This window comes from Pseudophryne corroboree, chromosome 8 (assembly GCF_028390025.1).
Source record: "Pseudophryne corroboree isolate aPseCor3 chromosome 8, aPseCor3.hap2, whole genome shotgun sequence".
NCBI classification, from domain to species: domain Eukaryota; kingdom Metazoa; phylum Chordata; class Amphibia; order Anura; family Myobatrachidae; genus Pseudophryne; species Pseudophryne corroboree.
Genome location: NC_086451.1, coordinates 299,782,416 through 299,807,220, shown reverse-complemented (window position 1 = coordinate 299,807,220; position 24,805 = coordinate 299,782,416). Strand labels below are relative to the sequence as shown.

Sequence of the window (24,805 nt, the reverse complement as noted above, 5' to 3'; positions counted from 1 at the left end):
TCAAGCTTGAATATTACCGCTCTTTTTATATGATTCTTTATTTACAGGCAGATCAAATCGTACAGAATAAGATATACACAGTAGTGATATATATACTAATTATAATTATATATGCTTCCTTCGTTACATAACATAAAACAACATGACATAAGTTTCACAAACAGTTTCAATTGCTAACATAAAATGTATACTTGCAAGTTAAAGATTGCCATCCCAAGAATCATTCCTTCTGCATGTTCTCCATGACTTCTCCTCCTGACTGACTTCCTTCCTTCTCCTTCTTCTTCTCCCTCTCCCTCTTCCTTCTAACTCCTAACTACAAGTCTGGTCCTTTTATCTCATATTTTACCAATTCAAACTATCATATTCTCATAGTTTCCAATGGAATAGGTAATTATAGGTTTGTCAGATTCCAAGGTGTAATAAAACAAACATTGAACTGGGCTGTCGTGTCCTGTTCACGGAGGCATGGTGTCATAAAAGTGTGGTGTCCACACTGCCTTAAGCAAGTATAGTATTGTAAAATCTGGAATGTCTTTTCATCCAAAGTTCTGTTGTATTGACAAGTTTTCCTGGGGTCGGTTACACAATGTTTTATCAATGGATGTGATCTCTTTTCATAGTAGTTAATTTATACTCCCTAGCTTTTAACCTTCACTGGACAATAGACAAACCAGTAGATTCTGATCTACTGTAAGCACACCTGTGAATTCCAATGACCAACAGAGCTCTGTCACATACCTATTATCATTTATGGCCTAATACCTTTTCTCTACAATGACTCTTGATCTTACTGTAACCTCTCTGGCCTTATTTATGACTAGAGCAGAATAAACCTGTTCCCTACACTATTTTTTACCATCTTGCTGTAAAACACAAATATACAGTATATCTATATAAACACATACACAAACCTAATCTCTTAAATCAGCTAAACATTACCTCATACATTCAAACTTATTTCATATCTATTCCTTACTATATATATCCAGTATACTGTCCACTATGGTAACATCGCCTATTTATAATGAATTATATTTTGATTCAGACAATATCCATTGCCCTAATATTATACTAAGTGCAGACAATTACCTATAAGGCAACAGTCGCCCCCTTGTGGCCATGAGAAATTCTTTTGATTGGCCACACATTAAACTAGCGTAATTGCTTCCAAATACATTTCAAAATATTCCTTCAAACATAACTTTCGTTGTAACCATAATATATACCATAAGTGTAATAATAATAACCATTATGATTTTAAAAATCTCTAAAAATTCTTAGCTTACCTAACCTTATTCTACTTTTTAACTAAAGCAGACAAAACTGAGGTTTTTATTCAGTATTCATGAGGAAAACTAATTTCTACAGACATTTGGAATACCATAGCCCAATTGTAGACCTTTTTTCTGTATCTGGATCAGTACGTTTGGACATTTTTGCTGTTCTTGTATGTAGCAATTTACTGGGATAAGACTGTCATCTGCGTGGTTTGCTTGCAATTGGAGATGCCTTGCGTTTGCATTATGGCCTTGCGTTTGCAACATTTGCACCATTACTAGAAGTAGAATTCTTCGTAGCAGCTGCTCCTTTGCTTGCCATTTCGCTGTTTGAGGCAGAGGGCTGTGTACGTCGAGTGCTGTGTCTTGAACATTCAGTACTTGTGACGACCCTCAGTAATAGTAATAGTCTTTATACAGTCTTTAGCAGTTCTGTTTCCTTTGCGTTTATCCAATGCCGCAGTTGTGACCAGTGTCCATATTGCTTTTGCACAAACAGGTTGTGATTTTGAATAGAACAGGCATATATGAAACAGTCTTTTTTTTTTTCTTTCTTTCTTTCTTTCCTTGCTTGTTAATAGTAGGTCTTAATTGTCTTCGGGCAATAGTACCACAAATGGCTGTGAGTAGTACACCTACTCTGTTCTGTATTTCCTCACTGAATAAATTACCATGCAGTCTTAAATCTCCTTATTCTACCTTGTACCTATTTATACATCTCAATCTTACATAAACTTATACCAGTTTAACCCATATAAAGGCGTTTTCTATCCTACCTATATTTTGACTAATAATTATTTAAAATGCTTTTGATGTGTATATAGTAACATCCTATCAATACAATAAATGAATATAATTTTGCTTCAAACAGATATTAAATATCATTTAGGAATGGCTTTAAATATATCTAATTCCATCCAATATTATTTTATATGCAGCCATGTGCATATACAGTGACCCTGTTATGCTACAAATAATTATCTTAGACTTGTGACAGTCTTTATTAAGAGAATTATTCATCCCACTTAATAATCTCGGCCCAATTTGTTATAACGTGGTATACCATCCTGTATTAGATATTTAATTACTTTTGAAGCTTTTACGAAGGAAGCATAGGTAGTATCTATTGTGTAATATATAAAAAAAACATAAAATATTTACAAGGTATATATGCAATGATATAAAATATATCTCAGACAAATGTTTACATATATGTGATTAAGGTATATGAAGGGATGAGACAGTTCTGTATAATCACAGTGATGAGATGTGCTGTACACTGTTGTGGGAGTGTACATGTAGTTTGAAAGACAAGTAATGATTACTTGTGATGAAAGGGTTAATGAAAACCTTCCCCTTTCTTGTGAAACTGGAAAACTCCTTGAGGATTTGTCCATATATCAGTCTTTAGGGATGCTATGTAGATTTTGCTGGATAGCAGCGATGAAAGGGTTAATGAAGACCTTTTCCCTTGTAAATTGGAGTCTTTTTGGAGTCTTGCACCATTCTGTATACAGGTTGCCAGGATTACTATGAATCAAACAAAAATACATACAATGACTATCACAGATATTTATACAGTGATTTAACATAGCTTGCTATGCATTCTGTCCTATCTGCTGCATGTTATCAGGTACAGAATTTACAAATGTGTCTTTTAACGATTGAATAACAAACAAACAATTGTTTCTGGCCTGTGCCAATCTTTCCTGTCACATTGTGTGTCAATGACAGCACAATTGTCGCTGCAGATATGATGCAGGTTTAATTTGGAAACTGTGGCTGTTTGAACATCAAAGCAAACAATGGCTTCATTGGATCTAACAAGTAAAGGAATGATACTACCGTATTCACTTGTGACCATACTCCCTTGTGATGCAGCCTGGTCCCAGACTGTCTTTAACCATAGCGTTTGCTGCTTGGTGTGGCTCCTTAGTTTGGAAGAATCTTGGAGCTTCTGAAAAAACCTACTTTTGTGGGGAGAGAAACTTGTTAAACTTTGCCAAATATGTATTGCAGGTCCCAGGGCTTTCTGTCTTTCCACACCTGTAATAAAATGGTTATGGCACCAGGGCATAAAAACATTTTCATCCTGGTGATCCTTTTTGTCATTGTTAATTGGTGTGTGGTTTGCAGAATGACACTCTGCATGTGGTCTCTCTGAGAGCATGCAAACATTTGCACCATCACTAGAAGTCTCTGAGTGCTCTGTGGGGGTTACATAAGTTTGGGAACTTTGTTTGTAAACATGCATTCCTGAATTAATTTCATGGATTTTCCCTTTAAACATGTTTCCAGGTGAATACATTTCAAGGTTTGCAACTCTGGTTGCCATGGGAGTTTTCACCATGGGGAACTTCCCCACCCCTGTGTGCACTGTACTGCTGCTATCAGTGTTTAAATCTGCTGACAATTCACCTTTGCCTAAGGGCATAACAAATTCTTCATTTACATTGGGAACTCTGAGAGTGTATTCAGCAGAATACTCATAATCTGAGTTACAATGATCTTCCCCCTTACTAGACACAGTATAGGGGACATCTCCTATTGCTGCTACCTCCTTTACATTAATGTGCTGTCTGATGATAGACACATCCGGCACATTGCTACTTTCTTCCTTTACCACAGAGGCTGTTCTGCTGGTGGTCTGTGTGACCATAGCAGACTCCATGCGCTGCACATTGATGCAGTCCTGCAACATGTAACTTTCCTTAATTTTAGGATCTTGACTGATTAAGTCATTTCTGACTCCTGTAGACTCTGTGTACAGAGTTTCACATACCTCAACACTATTCCTGTTTGGTGTTTCTATCTCAGCTTGCTTGCTGGATGTTATCTCTTCATCAGAGATCTTGACAATTTGATTACAAACTGTCAGGCTTTTCGCTTCTGCCCCAAACTTTTTCTGTTTATTTTTCTGTTTAAGGGACTTAAATAACGAATGCATTTTTGCATTAATGGTCAGGCACGCCTTACGAAGACGTGAACCTGATTCTTCTTTACATTTCTGTTTGGCTTCTAGAGCCGCAGTTCTGCGCATTTTTCTAAATGCTACAGAAAACTTTTGCATTTTTAACATTTCAATGCTAAATTTATATATTCTTTGTTTTTAGTACTGAAGGTATCCTCTCCTTAAGATTGACCGGTGTCTTAAGGTTAAACTCTAATACCTGGTACATTTATACATTTATTTGGAAATACTCTTTTCCACTGTGCACATTTTCTATTCTAGGCCTTTAAATTCTTTATTCTCATTTGTAACCTATTCCACTGTGATCTTGTATTTTGCCAGCAGGCTTATAGCCTTTGGTGCTGCTTCCTAATAGATATTATGTTAGTTAAAATAACGTATATTGCACTAACACATTTATCCTAGGTTATACAGAATACAAAATTGACATTACACAATGGTAATAAATTTTCATAGATACATCCCCACCGTGATTCTGCAGATTTGGTAGCCAGCTTATAGCATTTGCTACTCCTCATAAATATTATAAATCAGATAATCAGATTCAGTAATAACAAGTCCAATTCGTGGTCGCCAATATTGATTTATGGAATCATATTTATGAATATTAATATTTAATATATCATATATGGTATTTAATATATGGATATATTTCAATTAATATGCATTTATCATATATATCTGCAAATATATTATGTCAGGCTTACAAACTAATTGGCTGATACATATATGCAGTCCTTATACATATGACTTATGAAGTTATTAAGTTAAGATTCCTTAAAGAGAGTTCAAGCTTGAATATTACCGCTCTTTTTATATGATTCTTTATTTACAGGCAGATCAAATCGTACAGAATAAGATATACACAGTAGTGATATATATACTAATTATAATTATATATGCTTCCTTCGTTACATAACATAAAACAACATGACATAAGTTTCACAAACAGTTTCAATTGCTAACATAAAATGTATACTTGCAAGTTAAAGATTGCCATCCCAAGAATCATTCCTTCTGCATGTTCTCCATGACTTCTCCTCCTGACTGACTTCCTTCCTTCTCCTTCTTCTTCTCCCTCTCCCTCTTCCTTCTAACTCCTAACTACAAGTCTGGTCCTTTTATCTCATATTTTACCAATTCAAACTATCATATTCTCATAGTTTCCAATGGAATAGGTAATTATAGGTTTGTCAGATTCCAAGGTGTAATAAAACAAACATTGAACTGGGCTGTCGTGTCCTGTTCACGGAGGCATGGTGTCATAAAAGTGTGGTGTCCACACTGCCTTAAGCAAGTATAGTATTGTAAAATCTGGAATGTCTTTTCATCCAAAGTTCTGTTGTATTGACAAGTTTTCCTGGGGTCGGTTACACAATGTTTTATCAATGGATGTGATCTCTTTTCATAGTAGTTAATTTATACTCCCTAGCTTTTAACCTTCACTGGACAATAGACAAACCAGTAGATTCTGATCTACTGTAAGCACACCTGTGAATTCCAATGACCAACAGAGCTCTGTCACATACCTATTATCATTTATGGCCTAATACCTTTTCTCTACAATGACTCTTGATCTTACTGTAACCTCTCTGGCCTTATTTATGACTAGAGCAGAATAAACCTGTTCCCTACACTATTTTTTACCATCTTGCTGTAAAACACAAATATACAGTATATCTATATAAACACATACACAAACCTAATCTCTTAAATCAGCTAAACATTACCTCATACATTCAAACTTATTTCATATCTATTCCTTACTATATATATCCAGTATACTGTCCACTATGGTAACATCGCCTATTTATAATGAATTATATTTTGATTCAGACAATATCCATTGCCCTAATATTATACTAAGTGCAGACAATTACCTATAAGGCAACACCCTGTATGTAAAAAGCTACTGACAGGAATACATTATTAAAATATCAAAGTTTCCATCCAGCCCCCTTGCGCAAGGGACTCCCGTACTCGCAATTTTTGCGAGTCCGGAGGATCACGTCTGATCCAGTAGAATCCTCCAGAGCACTAGATTGCATGCAGTACAAGTTTGCGGAACGAGGCTACCCCCTAGCAGACCTTGAGGTGTCCAAAAGACGGGTGTTAGACATGACCCGCCAACAAGTTTTGGAACCCAGCCATATTAACAAACCCCCTGACAGGGAAAAATTTCCCTGGATTAACAAATACACGACTCGTAGCAAACAACTGGTAAAAAAAGCCAAACAGATGTGGCCAATAATCCAAACAGACACATCCCTGTCCTCCCTGTCTAACACAGCACTTTTACCTAGTCACACCAGGGGGAGGAACATAGGAGACCGAATAGTTCAATTGGATATCACCAACATGGCCAAGGAAAGGGAGACTCACTTTCTGAGAGCCAAAAATGGTTGCTATCGGTGTCTGGGGTGCGCCACATGTAATACACTATTGGTGGGCACCTCATTCAATCATCCATCTACAGGTCGTAAAATACCCATTCTACACCGGTTGACGTGCACCACGACACATGTGGTGTACATGCTCACTTGTCCCTGCGGATTAGCCTATGTGGGTAAGACCATTAGGCAATTCCGGGAGAGAATGGCTCTCCATAGGAGTGCCATTAAGAAAGCATTTGAAAAGAAAAACAGCGAACAACCATTCGCCAGGCACTGCTTAACAATGGGACATAGGGTAGCAAGCATCAGGGCAATCCTTATTGACCATGTTCCCCCCAAACTTAGAGGAGGGAACAGGGATAGGGCCCTACTACAAAAAGAGTCCAGATGGATCTATAAATTGGGGACCTTATCACCTGGGGGGCTTAACGAAAATTTGGGGTTACAATGTTTTCTTTAAGTTTATCCTTTAAAAATTATTTCCCATTATTTCCTATTAATATTCTTTAAAAGCATTCCCTAAAAACCCATTATAGATACATTGATCTAACCCATTTTTTGCGTTGTCCCTTTATGCCTTTATTCCTTTATCCTTATATATTCATTTTTTTGTTTCTGTACACTATTGTCATGCATATGTTCAGAGTATCAGTATTACCATTTCTGGCAAGTGGGTATGGGCATATCTCCACATGTTTCAATTGCAAAATAATTACTTTTTGTAAGTAGTACTGTTTACTTTTTATCAGGTCCAACACTGCAGTCGTGACAGCCCTAGACATAATCAGTGATTTTAATATGTTCGTAATGTTGGTGTGTTAACGTTTATTCCAACTATATTTTCTATGTTGGTGTACACATGTCAACTTTACATAAAGTTTTTTGCTTTGTATGTTCCCTAGGTTACTTCCAGCTTAAACAGTCTGGTTCCCTAGGATACTCGCCTGCGACGCGGCGCACCGCTGACGTCACTGGAAGGAGACACGGCAAGTGTGGCTGGACGGTCCGGCGGGCGGCGGCGCCTCGTGGCAGGTGAGTATGATTTGCATGTAATGTCTTAATGTTGTGTTCACTATATAAGTCATGTCATTAGTATGTTTTGTTCGTCTGGCCCTGAGGACGGGGCTGTGTTCCCCGAAACATGTCGGCTGATTAAAGTTTCACCGTTTTCGCATATGGCGTGGAGTCTGAATGAGTGCCATCCATCACACCCACACTAGCTATCTGGGTCTGCGCTGCATTACCCATAGGAATGGCACCTCAGCAGTTGATTTCATGAGGAGTGGAGTGCCGGGACATTTGCTAGTTGGTATATATATATATATATATATATATATATATATATATATATATATATATATATATATATATATATATATATATATATATATATATATATATATATATATATATATATATATATATATATCTGTTTTTATTTAATATGGTTACAACTAACAGTTTAGAAGGGCTTCCATTTTCCTTGTTACCCCAGACACTAACATTTCTAGTTACTGCTTTACAGTTAAGTAGCCTGCTTTTAATATGACTTAAAAGAGGAACTACTAAAGTTCTAGAGTGAATGTACTTTTCTAACCATACTCGTGGTCTAAACCTGAAATACATAGCATGTTCAATTAATCGTGGCTGATTTCACCATTTCATAGCAATTAACTAATCTTTTTTATTTATCTTTCTATTATTATTATTAATATTATTATTATTAGTCTGTTATTTGACTTAAAACTGATAAACGAGATTATTGGCAATGTTATTGTTGGAATCCTTATCATCTATATGATTTTTAAAAATACCCTTAGCACTCTTTTAGCATATGGTTATATTTTTTCTTGCATAGTAACGAGTTTTGCTTAACGTACGACTTAAATCATGAACATAAGAACATCGGTCCTGTATGCAGTGTGAAAATGCTGCGTGAAGGTTGGCAGAGGCACATATTCATATAGGAATGCAATAACATTACAGTCAAAAAGAAGCTAATGGACGTCAATATGACGTCTATTGGACAGACAGATTATTTCCACCATTGAATCTGTTGCTAAACACAACAACGGAAAAATGGCCAGGTTGTCCTTATGACTTGCCATATGTACACAAGATATGAATTAATCCCATGAGAATTTCCCATTACCTGAATGGTTTACTGTCTGGGTCAGTGTCTGTGAACCCCATTTCCTCCATCTTGCACCTTCTGTACAGCTCATAATGACGTGTGTGTGTTTGCTCACGCAGATCCTCCATGTTTACCCGTATCAGCATCTCTCTCAGCTTTACAAAGTCACAATGCGTTTCATTTTCAACTAGGAGGGAACATGAAAAGGAAGATTGGAGTGATAGGCCCAATAACTACCTAATATCTATGGGCCTTTTATTCCCTTTATTTAGTACAACACGTGGGAATACATTTTTCTATAGAAAAAAACTTTGAGGACTTAGTTGTGTCTTATTTAAGTTGCACAGGTCGCAAGAGAGACACTATTACATCCCAGATACAGTAAGCAGGGGCAGTGACTTGATGTGTATTCAGTCATTTTTATGATAGTACTCAGGGTATGCATAGTAACTGGGACGTCAGGACAGTTTTAACTAGTTCTGGAAATAGGAAGAAATAATTTCAAGAATTAGTGAAGTAAATATTTGAATACAGAGTATGGAAGCTGCTATAAATGTTGTATCAACTCGTTCTATCAAAACATGGCAGTGGCCAAGTATCACTCAATTTGGTCCCCCTGGAATTTCTACCATAATAAATCTCTTTGCGGTCTCATTTGACAATTTAGTCTTCTAACCATATCTTTAACCATTTCCCCCTCCACCTTGGCTCTCTTCAAACCCTCTTCCTGTCCCTCCATTCACCTTCCCCTTCCTCTCCCAGTGGGAGAGTTATTAAAGCTTGGTGAGATTAATTAACAACCAATCAGCTCCAGTCTTTTACAGGCTGAAAAATGAGTTAGGAGCTTATTGGTTGGTACTTTATTTCTCTCCCTCCAAGCTTTGATAAATCTTCCCCCTAATGTCTTCTCTTTACAATTTTCCCACTCTTTTCACCCACTTGCTCTTGCACATTTGTATTTTTTATGTCCTGTATACTCTGTTGATGATGACGTCACTGTATATTTTCTCTTCATTGTGTTGTATTGTTTATTTTAAGCTAAAAGCAATAAAAATCACTTTAATAAAAAAAATAAAAAACCTGTACCTTTTTCCATAAGTACTAGAATCTTTTTTTTTAAATAGAAAACTAGCCCTGCTTGTAGTTCATACAGAAGCAGAATCGGGCATACATGTGGATTTGGAGGATTCGGATATACCTTGTACAGTTCCCCATGGGTACTGCCGAACCTTCATCATTTTGTTTCCTATTTTGGCTTCTTCTGTACTCCCAACAACTGCAAATGGTAAGTGAGCCTGCAGTAATCCAAGTAATGTGTTAATGTTCTAAACACAGTTTGGATTCATAAAATGCACTATGAAAAACTACATTCAAAACTGCACCAATTAGCATAAAACTGCATTTTTACCAACATTCAAACACTGAAAATGCAGACAAGGGCATGAAATAAATAAATAAATGATGTCTTATTTTTAAACATTTCTTGTTGTTTTAGACTATTTGGGCAATAAATTCTTATTAAAATATATTCATATCATGATGTCTGATCAGTATATTAGAAGTGGATCATACTGAAATGGAGGACAAAGCTAGTAAGCTTAAATCATACTTACATTCATTGTCCCATTTATTTCTGCCACGGTCTCATCGTCTGTTGGAAACTGGTAGATCTGCACCCCGTTACTAACCAACTCACTTGTTATCTTAATCTTGAATTTTGTCAGCTCACTCTTCGAAATGGCATCTGACTTTGCAATAACTGGAATGATATTGACCTAGAGAATAAAATTAAACATTAATAAACATCAATTAAGCGGGATGTAACATTCGAGCTGCAATTCAGCATTAGATATAGGTTTATAGAGTGTAAAATATACATGTCCAAATATATTTAAAAAAAATGTTCCTTTCTTAACAGAGGTACAGTGTGAATTAATACTACAACATAAACAGCTGGATAGGTGTACTTATTTATTTTTAAGGAAATGCTTCTCATTATGGGATAGATGTTCTAAACCTTGGAGAGTGATGAAGTGGACAAAATACCAACTAATCAGCTCCTGTCATTTTTCAAACATAGCCTGTAACATGGCAGGTAGGAGCGGATTGGCTGGTACTTTATCACTCTCTAGGGCATAGTAGATCACCCCCTATAATTTATACTTGAACATATATCAGCTCATGGGAAACCAGTAATACTGAAACAATGACTTGTAAACTAGCAGCATCTTCAGTTCAGTTAAATGTTTATAAGGAAACACACTATTCTAGCACAAAATAAACGCTGAATTTACTAAGGCTTCTAAAAATGAAAAGTGGCGATATTGCGCATAGTAACCAGATTATGTCTATAATGTCTGTATTGCATCCCAGAAAATGATACACAGAATCTGACTGGTTGCTATGGGCAACATCACCACTTTTCAATTTTAGAAGCTTTAGTAAACATACCCCTTAATGTGCTACTTTGGCACAATTACTGTGTACTTTAGTAGGTCTTTAAAGTCTGTATCAGAGGTAGCCAACCCGGTCCCCGAGAGCTACTAACAGTTCACATTTTCCAGACCACCTAGCTGCTGCTCAGGTGTAGTAAGTAGTGTCACATTTTCAAAAAATGTGGTGCATTCATTCCAAAAGCTGGCATACACTACACAATTATCTGGCAGATAATCTGTGGTTAGAATAAAATGGGATTTTAATACAAACAGGTAAATCACTTTCTCGTAGTGCATAAGTGATACTGGGGTATACTTAATACAATGGGGTATAGAAGTGGTCCAAAGGAGCCAGTGCACTTTAAATTTCTTCAACTGGGTGTGCCAACTCCTCCCCTCTATGCCCCCTCCCACAGGCAGTTATAAGTAAAATAGTGCCCAAAGGAGAAAGGACATACTTGAGAGAAGGAACATAACAACAATTAGAGATTCACACACCAGCACACCATAACATAAAACAACCAGCAATGGCTGAACAGGTAACATTTGGAAATGAAAAAACCTGCAGAGAAGTCAACGCACTGAGGCTGGCACCCAGTATCCCTTATGAACTACGAGAAATGGATTTACCGGTAGGTATTAAAATCCCGTTTTCTCTGGCATCCATAAGGGATATTGGGGTATACTTAATACGATGGGGACGTCCCAAAGCATCCAGAACAGGTTTGAATGTGCGGAGACGCTTGCAGTACCACCTGCCCAAATTGGGTATCCTCCTTGGCCAGGGTAGAACTTCACAAAGGTGTTCTTCCCCGACCAGGTAGCAGCTTGGTATAGTTGCAAGGCTGAGAATCCACGGGCAGCCGCCCAGGAAGACCCCACTGATCTTGTAGAGTGGGCCTTCAGAGACTGTGGAAAAGGCAGGGCTGCCGACACATAGGCCTGTTGGATAGTCAACCTAATCCAATGAGCAACGGACTGCTTAGAAGCAGGGCAACCCTTTTTCTGCGCATCATATAGCACGAACAAGGAATCAGCCTTTCAGATCCGAGCTGTTCTCCTGACCTAGATCTTCAAGGATTTCACAGCATCTAACGACTCTGGAAGAGCAGATGTACCAGAACTTGACGGGACTACAAATCGGTTGATTCAAGTGGAATGCAGAGACAACCTTCGGCAGGAACTGCTGTCTAGTCCTGAGCTCAGCTCTGTCCTCATAAAAGACCAAGTAGGGACTTTTACACGATAAGGCCCCCAAATTCTGAGACACACCTAGCAGAAGCCAGGGCCAACAACATCACCGTCTTCCACGTGAGGTACGTGTCTTTTACCATCGTCAAAGGTTCAAACCAGGAGGACTGTAGAAATTCCAACACCACATTCAAGTCCCAGGGTGCCGTGGGCGGCATAAATGGAGGTTGTACGTGGAGAACTCTCTGCAAGAAGGTCTGAACTTCTGGCAACACTGTCAACTTCTTCTGGAAGAAAATTGAAAGAGCTGAAATCTGGACCTTAAGGGAACCCAGATGTAAGCCCTTATCCACACCAGCCTGCAGGAAATGTAAGAGACGCCCTAAGTGGAACTCTGCAGGTGGATATGTGCGTTCCTCGCACCAGGAGACATATCTCCTCCAGATATGATGATAGCGTTTTGACATTACAGGTTTTCTGACCTGAACAATAGTTGCAATAACCTTCTTGGAAAGGCCTTTGCGAGCTGGGATGTTCTGCTCAACCTCCAAGCCATCAAATGAAGTTGCCGCAAGTAGATGAACAGGCCTTGTTGCAGAAGATCTTTTCTCAGTGAGGGTCTGTCATGGACATACCCAGAAGATCTGCGTACCACGCCTTCTGATGCCAATCCGGAGCAATCAGAATTGCCTGGACTCCCCGATTCCGGATCCGTTTGAGCACCCTCAGGAGCAACGGAATCGGAGGAAACCGGTAGACCAACCGATAAGGCCAAGGAGACGTCAGCGCGTCTATTGACCTTGAGGGTCTCTGGTTCTTCAGCAATACCAGGGAAGCTTCTTATTGAGTCGAGAAGCCATCAAGTCTATCAGTGGGCAGCCCCACAAGTCGATGATCTGTTGAAACACCAGGTGGTGGAGATCGTGGCGACTGAGGAAGTCCGCTTCCCAGTTGTCCACCCCCGGAATGAAGATCATGGACATTGTTCTTGCATTTTGTTCTGCCCAGAAGAGTATTTTTGACATTTCTCGCATGCAGGCTCTGCTTTTTGTCCCTCCTTGGCGATTTATCTAAGCCACTGCCATGGCGTTGTCCGACTGAACTTGGATCGCCCGATCCCTGATCAGAGGAGAGGCCTGAAGCAGAGCACTGTAGATCTCCTGAAGTTCTAGAATGTTGATTGGAAGAAGGGCTTCGTGGGTTGACCACCTGCCCTGGAACTGAACCACTTGGGTGACAGCTCCCCATCCTCTCAGACTCGCATCTGTCGTGAGGAGGATCCAATCCTGAATCACAAAACTGTGATCTTCCAGTAGGTAGAAGGACTGCAACCACCACAGGAGGGAGATCCTGGCCTGAGGTGACAGACAAATTATCCGGTGCATCTGAAGATGTGATCCGGACCACTTGCTCAGGAGATCCAATTGAAACGTTCTGGCATGGAACCTTCCGAACTGAATGGCTTCGTAGGAGGACACCATCTTTCCCAACAACTTTATGCAAAGATGAACGGATATCCGAGGAGGCCGTAGGACTAGTTGCACCATCTCCTGAAATGTTCTTGCTTTGTCCTCTGGGAGGAACACTTTCAGGGACACAGTATCCAGCCACATTCCCAGGAACAGGAGCCGCTGAGTTGGCACTAAGTGGGACTTCAGCAAATTGAGGATCCACCCATGGTGTGGCAGACGTTGGATAGTGCGTTCTATATGGAGCAATAAAAGTTCCCTGGATCTTGCCTTTATCAAGAGATCGTCCAGATAAGGGACAATATTGACCACCTGGACCCGGAGTTGGAACATCATCTCCGCCATCACCTTGGTGAATACCCTCGGAACTCTGGATAGGCCGAAGGGTAGTGCCTGGAACTGGTAGTGATCGTTCAGCAGGGCAAACCGCAGGTAAGCCAGGTGAGGCGGACAAATTGGGATATGGAGATAAGCGTCCTTTATAGCCAGAGAGACCATGAACTCCCGTTCCTCCAGGCTCGCAATCACTGCTCTCAAGGAATCCATCTTGAACCCTTACCTCAAGGTTTTCAAGTTCAAGGATTTTAGATTCAGAATGGGCCTTACCGAACGGTCCGGTTTCGGTACCACAAAAGAGGTTGGAGTAGTAACCCTTTCCCTGTTGTAGCAGTGGTACTGGAACAATGACCTGGGACTGGACCAACTTTAGGATAGCCTGTTGCAGCGTAACCCGTGTATCCTCCATAGCTGGTAAGCCTGATTTGAAAAATTTGTTGGGGAGGAGCGCTGTCGAACTCCAGCTTGTAGCCCTGGGAAATGAGGTCCCTTACCCTGGTAAACTATAAATAATATATATTAGGCGCTAAGTTTGTACTATCAAATTTAAATAGTAATTGCAGCTCACACAAGGAGGATCTGGAAGTCCTCCTGAACAAAGGGAACTGTCCCTATACACAAATTTAAAACGTATGAGCGCACAAATATTCAAAAGTGGTTAATTAGGCTGCTGGTTTGGTAAATAAAATATATTTTTATTAAAAGAACAGCAAACTAAATAAACATTCATAGATATAAAAACATCATGCTGGAAATCGCAGAATAATTAGTATCATACTTATAATCACTGCATGAAATTCAATAGATACCCCCGCATTAGCCAATTGGACTTATAATTAATTTAAAGCATGCATGCTTAATTGGTTAGCTGGTTAGTTAGTTGGACCAGTAATCAGTCCCAGTATACAGTCCTGGTTGTTAGTAACTGTTAATCCCTCCAGGGATTTTATTATATTGATGTTAATAATTAGTTTGGTTAGATAGACAGAAATGTCCCTGGGTATATATGTCAACACAGTCCTTTTAAGATAGTGAAACTTTCTTCTGGTGATATTTCTGTGCCAGTTTATTCCATATAATGTAATATTGAGAGATTTACATAACCACTTAGTAACCCGTCGTGGCACTCATAGGGGCACTGCTTACCCTCCACTCTGCGGCGGTATTGGTGTCCACGATTGGGTTGAGGCACTGTATAGCTGGAAAGTTTCCTATCTGGCTGAGGCGGTGACACGCTGCCTGCGTGTAGCTGGGAGCGCTTGGCCGCGTGTCGCGGCTTCCGGGTTGTGCAAAGCTTCCGGCTTACGATGCGCTCCAGCTGCGTTCCACTTGACGTCGTTAGGGTCACCTGACGCGTTTCTCCGCCTTTTGTGGGTGGCGGTTTCTTCAGAGGTTTTTAGAGGTCTAGATGTGCGGTCACTATTTATCCCCCTCAGGGATATTCCTCATTGGTTGCAATTAAGATCGTTATTAATAGCATCTGTATCGTCCTTCTCAGGGATACCCTGATTTTACCAGCCATATCCAATTAACTAAACCACTATTATGTATATATATGATACGATTAGATTTCCTCTTTTTAAAAAGACAGAATTAGTATAAAAATAAATAAACATATACATAAAAATTTATTATTATTATCACTCATGACCACAATGAGATGTTCTAATGTGCAAATAGCATTCAATTATGTATATACGTATATACCTAATTAGATTCAATAATGAATATTCTATTATCTTTTTTATTTATTTATTTCATTATGTGTATATATGGAACACTAATTGGAGAAAGATATATGTAATTTTTAACCTAGTTGGTTAATAAAATAGATAATTCTTTTTTATTAGTTTAGTATCTAAAATATAGACCCATATATAGGGAGAAGTAAACACATAATATTAATATAAACAGACACATAAAAAATGCTCAGAATACTGAAACTCCATAATAAAATAGAATATATATTTTTCCGATAGGATTCTTCTATATAGAGCAATATACATATAAATAGGGGTAAAATCCAAATGTAAAGATGATGAACAAAACCATTTTTTAGAGGTAAGCCCAGCGAAACATACCCAAATCAACAGATTAAATGTCAACCATATGAAGAGAGGAAGGGAAAGAGATATAGAGGATGTAGGGGAGGACGATTACAACAAAAAAGAAAAAAGTCAAAGGAACATATAAAAGATAAGGGAATCTTTAATTTGTCTTCTAAAGAATTAACAATAGCAGAGAAAAAACTATTAAATAAAGGACTAAAATATGCTCCCGCAAAAAAACCCAATTTATTTGGACTGTTTGTGGATTTAAACAGGTTCACTAGGAACCTATGTCGAAAACGTTATTTTGCTAGTAAAAAATTAAAAAAGATACCTGGAGATCAGGACTTAATGCCTATATTTTTAGATGAAGAAGATAAGGGTGCAATAAATATTTTGGAGGAGTTAAGATTAGAGAGTGCGACCGGGGGGACTGTCCAGTTGTTTAATATAGATAAAACTCAGGAAAATGATAAAAATAAAAAAAATTTTAAAAAGAAATCAGATTTCTACCCTCTACAGTTCAAGGGTCCCTCCATAGAGGGCTTCTATAATGTAACTATGGAGGATTTTAGGAAATTATGTGAGACTGCAGAGAAAGAACCTTTAAGAGATAATCTATCTTATGATGAACGAAAAGCCCTGAAGAATTTAATAGCTGACGAAAATCTTACCATCAAAATGGCAGATAAAGGAGGTGGGGTAGTATAATTCTGTCTTTTTAAAAAGAGGAAATCTAATCGTATCATATATATACATAATAGTGGTTTAGTTAATTGGATATGGCTGGTAAAATCAGGGTATCCCTGAGAAGGACGATACAGATGCTATTAATAACGATCTTAATTGCAACCAATGAGGAATATCCCTGAGGGGGATAAATAGTGACCGCACATCTAGACCTCTAAAAACCTCTGAAGAAACCGCCACCCACAAAAGGCGGAGAAACGCGTCAGGTGACCCTAACGACGTCAAGTGGAACGCAGCTGGAGCGCATCGTAAGCCGGAAGCTTTGCACAACCCGGAAGCCGCGACACGCGGCCAAGCGCTCCCAGCTACACGCAGGCAGCGTGTCACCGCCTCAGCCAGATAGGAAACTTTCCAGCTATACAGTGCCTCAACCCAATCGTGGACACCAATACCGCCGCAGAGTGGAGGGTAAGCAGTGCCCCTATGAGTGCCACGACGGGTTACTAAGTGGTTATGTAAATCTCTCAATATTACATTATATGGAATAAACTGGCACAGAAATATCACCAGAAGAAAGTTTCACTATCTTAAAAGGACTGTGTTGACATATATACCCAGGGACATTTCTGTCTATCTAACCAAACTAATTATTAACATCAATATAATAAAATCCCTGGAGGGATTAACAGTTACTAACAACCAGGACTGTATACTGGGACTGATTACTGGTCCAACTAACTAACCAGCTAACCAATTAAGCATGCATGCTTTAAATTAATTATAAGTCCAATTGGCTAATGCGGGGGTATCTATTGAATTTCATGCAGTGATTATAAGTATGATACTAATTATTCTGCGATTTCCAGCATGATGTTTTTATATCTATGAATGTTTATTTAGTTTGCTGTTCTTTTAATAAAAATATATTTTATTTACCAAACCAGCAGCCTAATTAACCACTTTTGAATATTTGTGCGCCCTTACCCTGGTATACTGGCAGGAGCCGTCCCAGATGTGGCTGGAGTGATGCAGACGAGATCCCACCTCGAGATCCCCTCAGGGTGGGGAGGCACAGTCATGCTGAGGCTTTTGTGGAAGCTGAACTGGTGCTTGGTTCCTGGGAAACAGCAGCAGTTGGTTTTCTTGTCTTACCTCTGGTGCCTCGTGCCGCATTGGAGGTACCTCTGGCTCTTGATCTGAATCTGGTGGTCCAAAAGGACTGGTTAGATGGCCCCGGGTATGAACGCCTAGCCGGCAGGGGCCCCAGAGGGAAGAAACCTGGATTTCCTTACAGTAACCTTAGAAATCCATGCATCTAACCCAACCCTGAAGTGCCACTCCCCTGAGAAAGGGATAGACTCCACACTGCGCTTGGAATTTGCGTCTACAATTCAGTGACGCAGCCACAAAGCTCTGCGCGCCGTCACTGCCATGGTAGTAGTTCTAACATTAATAGTGCCTATCTCCTTGAGAAAGTCACACAGCATGCGTGCAGTGTCTTGAATGTGTTTGAGGAGAGACACCGTAGTGACCAGGGGCATATCCCCTGCAAGGCCCTCATGAATTTGAGTCGCCCAGGTATGGATGGCATGAGACATCCAGCAACCCGCTATCACAGGTCTTCGTGACATGCCAGCCGCTGTGTAAATATACTTTAATGTAGTTTCGATTTTCCTATCCCTGGGTCCTTGAGCTGAAAGGACCCAGGGGCCAGCAATACCACCTTTTTAGAGAGGCGGGAGACAGACATCTACGGCTGGGGGTTCTTTCCAATGTTTCCTACCTTCTGGTGTAAATGGGAAAGAGCGTAAAAACCTCCTTGTAACCGGATATCTTTTATCAGGATTTTTCCAGGCATGTTTAAAAACCTCATCTAGTTCCGGAGAATCAGGGAAGGTGATACTGAGCTTTTTCTGCGCTAGGAAGAACGACTGCGGTGCAGCAGTGTCTTCCAAAGGGATTTTTAATACATCCCTGATAGCAAGAATGAGGGGCTCAATACCCTGTGTAGAAGTGGTATCTGCTATATCAGGCTGCAATTCCTCCCCCTCCTCCTGAATATCCTCATCAGAGTCTGTGAATAGAGCAGGCAGCCCACATTTAAGTGGCCCGGAACTAGGGAGGGGAGGCTGTCTTTCATCAGACTTAGCAGCCAGGTCTGCAACAGCCTGTTGCAGTTGTTGTGTTGTCTGTTTATTAGCATTGAGCTGAGATGACATGTCTGCAATCACAAGCTAGCCACACATCAGAACGATATCGTTCCAACCAGCCAACTAGTTGGAACGAAAGTTGGGCAGTGTGTGGGAGCAAACGATAACCAGCCGTTTGCTCCCACACGCTGAAAAACACCCAAAAACGGTTGGTCCAACTTGTAGGGAAAATCAAACCTGTTTGATTTTTCCCAACTGATCGTTCAGGTGTAGGGGGAACTTCCCCCCCAACTGAACGATAAGTAGGCGGACACTGGCCAGCAGTGTGCGCCTACTTCTGTCACCATCACTGCTGGCAGGGGCTGCTCCTGTCACTCCGGCAGGGGAGTGGGAGGACAACAGGTACTGGTGCTGTATGTCAGTCACCCCGTCATCTCTCTCGCAAACCCCCCTGCCGCACCCGCGGTCAGCCTTCCCACCGCTCTGCAGCATGAAACTGATCAGAGGTCACTGAGCACCTCCCCTCCCTCCCCCATTAGGCATGATCACCACCGACAGCAAGTGTCCCCATGCCCGCACCCCATCACGAGCGGACAACCGGCACCTGAATCCGCCTGCCTGCAATCGGCACCGGCAGCAGCACTTTCACTACCTGGTTTGGAAAAACTGTACTGCCCAGGACTGGGAATACATCATTGGTAGGGGTCGCCCGCCCCCCTCCCACCTCCCACGATCACCACCCAGAGAGGCTCCCCTCTACTTCACTGTCCCCTGACCACACCCCACAAGCGACTGCCCGGCACCCTTCACCCCTGTGAAAACTTTATCCCCCCCCTGCTATCACCCGGCACAATGCGCTACACCCCCCCCCCCCCCATTTTCCCTCCCTGCAGTGATAAGTATTACCACAGCCCACGATCACCTGGCACTCCCCACCCGTAATAGCTATACCACCCCGTGATCACCAGGCACAATGTGAACCCTTCCCTGTGAGCACAAACCTGAGGTGAACCCCTTCACTGCAGTGTACCCTGCCAGCATCCCTCAAATCCCCTCCGGACCATACCCCCACTGCGAACACTGGGACCAAAGGGAGACAGTCGGCACTATGCACTTCCCCCCTGCAATGTCCTTTAAAAAAAAAAAAAAAAGGGCCAACATAATTAACTTATTGGTTTTATATATACACATTTTAAGATCCGTAAAGGCGGCACTCCAAATAACTTTCAAATAAGACAATAAGTCAGCGTTGTTTTGTCAACGTTCCAGAAGTCGTTTACTTCAGTTCTTTCGTCAGGATCCTGATTAAAGAAATGAAGTAAATGACTTGAAACGTTGACAAAAATAGGATTTTCATACCTACCGGTGAATCCTTTTCTCGTAGTCCATAAGGGATATTGGGGACAGATTAGTACGATGGGGTATAGACGGGTCCAAAAGGAACCAGTGCACTTTAAATTTCTTCAACTGGGTGTGCTGGCTCCTCCCTCTATGCACCCTCCCACAGGCAGTATAGGTAAACAGTGCCCGAAGGAGAAATTACATACTTGAGAGACAGAACAGAAACAGCTGAACAGGTAACACATAACGGAGAACCTGCAGAAAGTCACCGAACAGAGGCAGGCGCCCAATATCCCTTATGGACTACGAGAAAAGGATTTACCAGTATGTATTAAAATCCTATTTTCTCTAGCATCCATAAAGGACAGTGGGGACAGATTAGTACGATGAGGATGTCCCAAAGCTTCCAGCACGGGCGGGAACATGCAGAGACATCTGCAGCACCGCCTGCCCAAACTGGGTATCCTCTTTGACCAGGGTATCAAACTTGTAGAACTTCACAAAGGTGTTCTTCCCAGGCCAGGTAGCAGCTCGGCATAGTTGCAAGGCCGAGACTCCCCGGGCAGCTGCCCAGGAGGAGCCCACCAATCTAGTAGAGTTGGCCTTTAGAGACTTAGGAACCAGCAAGGCTGCAGACACATAGGCCTGTTGGATAGTAAGCCGAATCCAACGAGAAATGGACCGATTTGTAGCAGGGCAATCCTTTTTCTGCGCATCATACAGCACGAACAAGGAATCAGTCTTTCTGATCTGAGCCGTCCTATTGACATAGATCTTCAAGGCTCGCACTGCATCCAATGCCTCCAGAGAGGCAGAAGAGCCAGAACTGGATGGAATAACAAGAGGTTGATTCAAGTGGAATACGGAGACCACCTTCTACAGGAACTGCTGCCTAGTCCTGAGCTCCGCTCTGTCCTCGTAAAAGACTAAGTATGGACTTTTACACGATAAGGCCCCCAATTCTGAGACAGGTCTAGCAGAAGGCAGGGCCAGTAACATCCCAGTCTTCCACGTGAGGTATTTGTCTTCTACAGTCATCAGAGGTTCAAACCAGGAGGACTGTAGAAAGCGCAACACCACATCCAAATCCCAAGGCGCCGTTGGCGGCACAAACGGAGGTTGTATGTGAAGCACCCCTTGCAAGAAGGTCTGAACTTCTGGAAGAAGACAGAAAGAGCTGAAAACTGGACCTTAATGGATCCAAGACGTAAGCCTTTATCCACTCCAGACTGTAGGAAACGAAGGAATCTTCCCAAGAGGAATTCTGCAGATGGATAGGTGCGTTCTTCGCACCAAGAGACATATCTCCGCCAGATATGATGAGTGTCTTGATGTCACAGGTTTTCTGACTTGCACCATAGTGGCAATGACCTTTATGGAAAGCCTTTTGTGAGCTAGGATGTTCCGCTCAACTTCCAGGCAGTCAAACGAAGCCGCCGTAAATCCGGGTAGACGAACGGTCCTTTCTGAAGAAGATCCCTTCTCAGTGGCAGAGGCCAAGGGTCTTCTATGGACATGTCCAGAAGAACCGCGTACCACGTTCTCCGGGGCCAATCCGGTGCAATCAAGATTGCTTGTACTCCGTGATGTCTGATCCGCTTGAGCACCCTTGGGATCAACGGAATCGGAGGAAATAGGTAGACCAGCTGGCCAAAGCGATGCCAGTGCATCCACTGTGCTCGCCTGAGGGTCTCTGGTTTGCGAGCAGTAGCAGCGAAGCTTCTTATTGGAGGTGAGACACCATCATGTCGATCTGTGGGCATCCCCACCTGTCGACGATCTGTTGAAACACCCGAGGGTGTAATCCCCACTCCCCTGGGTGGAGATCGTGGCAACTCAGGAACTCCGCTTCCCAGTTGTCCACTCCTGGAATGAAAATTGCGGACAGTGCTCTTGTATTTCTTTCCCCCCAGAGAAGTATTTGAACACTTCTCGCATGCAGGCCTTGCTTTTTGTCCCTCCTTGTCGATTGATGTACGTGACTGCCGTGGCGTTGTCCGACTGAACCTGGATCGCCTGATCCCGGTGTAGAGGGGAGGCCTGAATCAGAGCATTGTAGATAGCCCGAGGTTCCAGTATGTTGATCGGAAGTAGGTCCTCTTGGGCAGACCACCTGCCCTGGAACTGCACCCCCTGGGTGATAGCTCCCCATCCTCTCAGACTCGCATCCGTTGTGAGGAGTATCTAATCCTGAATCCCGAAGTGTCGACCCTCCAGTAGATTGGAAGACTGTAGCCACCACAGGAGTGAAATCCTGGCCTGGGGTGACAGCCGAATCATCCGGCGCATCTGAAGATGGGAACCGGACCACTTGTTCAGGATGTCCAATTGGAAGGGTCTGGCATGGAACCTTCCGAACTGTATCGCCTCGTATGAGGCCACCATCTTTCCCTACAATTTTATGCAAAAAGATTAATGGAAACTCAAGCAGGTTGGAGAGCCATGTGAACCATTTCTTGAAGTGTTCTCACTTTGTCCTGTGAGAGGAACACTCTCTGAGCTACAGTATCCAGTATCATGCCCAGAAACCGGAGTTGTTGAGATGGCTCCAGATGGGACTTCTGTAAATTGAGAATCCACCCATGGTGAGACAGAAGTTGGATAGTGCTATCTATGGGGAGCAGTAGTAGCTACCTGGAACTCTCTTTTATCAGGAGATCATCCGGGTAAGGGACAATGTTGACCCCCTGAACTCTGAGTTAAAACATAATTTCCGCCATCACCTTCTTGAACACCCTCGGAGCTGTAGACAGGCCGAAGGGTAACGGCTGAAACTGGTAGTGATCGCTCAGTAGGGAGAACCGCAGATAGCCCGGATGAAGCGGCCAAATTGGGATATGGAGGTAAGCGTCCTTGATATCCAGGGACACTAGGAATTCTTGGTGTCCCGGGCCTGTGATAACCACTCTCAAAGATTCCATCTTGAATTTGAAAACCTTCAGGTAAGGATTCAAGGACCTCAGATTCTAAATGGGTCTCTCAGACCAGTCTGGTTTTGGCACGACGAACATACTGGAGTAGTAGCCTTGTCCTTGCTGTAGTAGGAGTACTGGAACAATAACCTGGGACTGGACCAACTTGTCGATGGCCAGTAGTAGCATAACACACATATTTTCCAATGCTGGCAAGCTTGATTTGAAAAATTGTTGGGGAGGAGCACCGTCGTACTCCAGCTTGTAACCCTGAGAGATAAGATCCCTTACCCAGGCATCTTGGCAGGAACCGTCCCAGATGTGGCTGTAGTGACGTAACCGAGCTCCCACCACGAGATCCCCTTGGAGTGGGTGGGCACCGTCATGCCAAAGTCTTTGTGGAAGCTGAACTGGTGCTCTGTTCTTGAGAACCAGCAATGGCTGGTTTCTTAGGCTTACCTCTGGAGCCTCTAGCTGCGTTGGAGGCACCCCTGGCTTTAGATCGAAATCTGGAGGACCGAAAGGGCTAAGTAGACGGTACCGGGTAGGTACGCCTAGCATGCGGAGCCCCTGAAGGGAGAAACATGGATTTCCCAGGAGCAGCTTTGGAGATCCATGCGTCCAACTCACCTCCAAAGAGCCATTCCCCTGTGAAGGGAAGAGATTTCACATTACGTTTGGAGTCAGCGTCTGCAATCCACTGATGCAACTATATGGCTCTGTGTGCAGACACAGCCATAGCAGTGGTCCTAGCATTGCTATTGCCAATCTCTTTAAGGGAGTCACAGAGGACTCTTGCAGTGTCCTGAATGTGTTTTAGGAAAGCTACAGTAGTAACTAAGGTCATATCACCCAAAAGACCCTCCTGAATTTTAGTAGCCCACATATGAATTTCATGTGTCATCCAGCAACCAGCAATGACCGGTCTTTGAGCTACACCTGCAGCAGTGTAGATAGATTTCAGAGTGGTCACAATTTTCCTATCCCCCGGGTCCTTTACAGTAAAGGAGCCCAGAGCTGGGAGCACCGACATCTTAGAGAGCCGAGAGACTGAGACGTCTACTGCTGGAGATTCATCCCAGAATTTCCTGCCTTCAGGGGCAAAGGGGAAGGTATGCAAAAACCTTTTAGACACCTGATATTTTTTATCTGGATTTTTCCAAACTAATTTAAACAAATCATCCAATTCCTTGGAATCAGGAAATGTGACTGTCCGTTTACCTTGTGGGAGGAAGTAATGGGATCCACGTCATCCCCATCATCATCAGTATCTGATAGGATTGCAGGTAAAGCACGTTTTTGTGCACCTGTAGTAGACATGGGGGGATGGGGAACATCAGCCCTGGCAACTAGTTTAGCTACTGCTTGTTGCAGTTCCTGTTTTTTATTGACATTGGCAGTGAGTTGAGAGGACATATCAGACATCATAGTTTTGAAGGCTCTTGGCTCTCCCCC

General features: G+C 41.9%; 1 protein-coding gene across 4 annotated transcripts in view; it reads right to left on the bottom strand.

Annotated features, from left to right (window-relative positions):
• SEPTIN6 (septin 6) overlaps positions 1-24,805 on the bottom strand; it is a 153,115-nt gene that overhangs the window by 61,107 nt on the left and 67,203 nt on the right. For all 4 annotated transcript variants that reach the window (XM_063937339.1, XM_063937337.1, XM_063937340.1 and 1 more), the window contains exons 5-7: positions 10,392-10,553; positions 9,977-10,073; positions 8,797-8,965 (exon numbers count right to left, since the gene is read on the bottom strand). In XM_063937339.1, the coding sequence (XP_063793409.1) occupies positions 8,797-8,965; positions 9,977-10,073; positions 10,392-10,553 (428 nt within the window). The remainder of the gene's footprint in view (positions 1-8,796; positions 8,966-9,976; positions 10,074-10,391; positions 10,554-24,805) is intronic.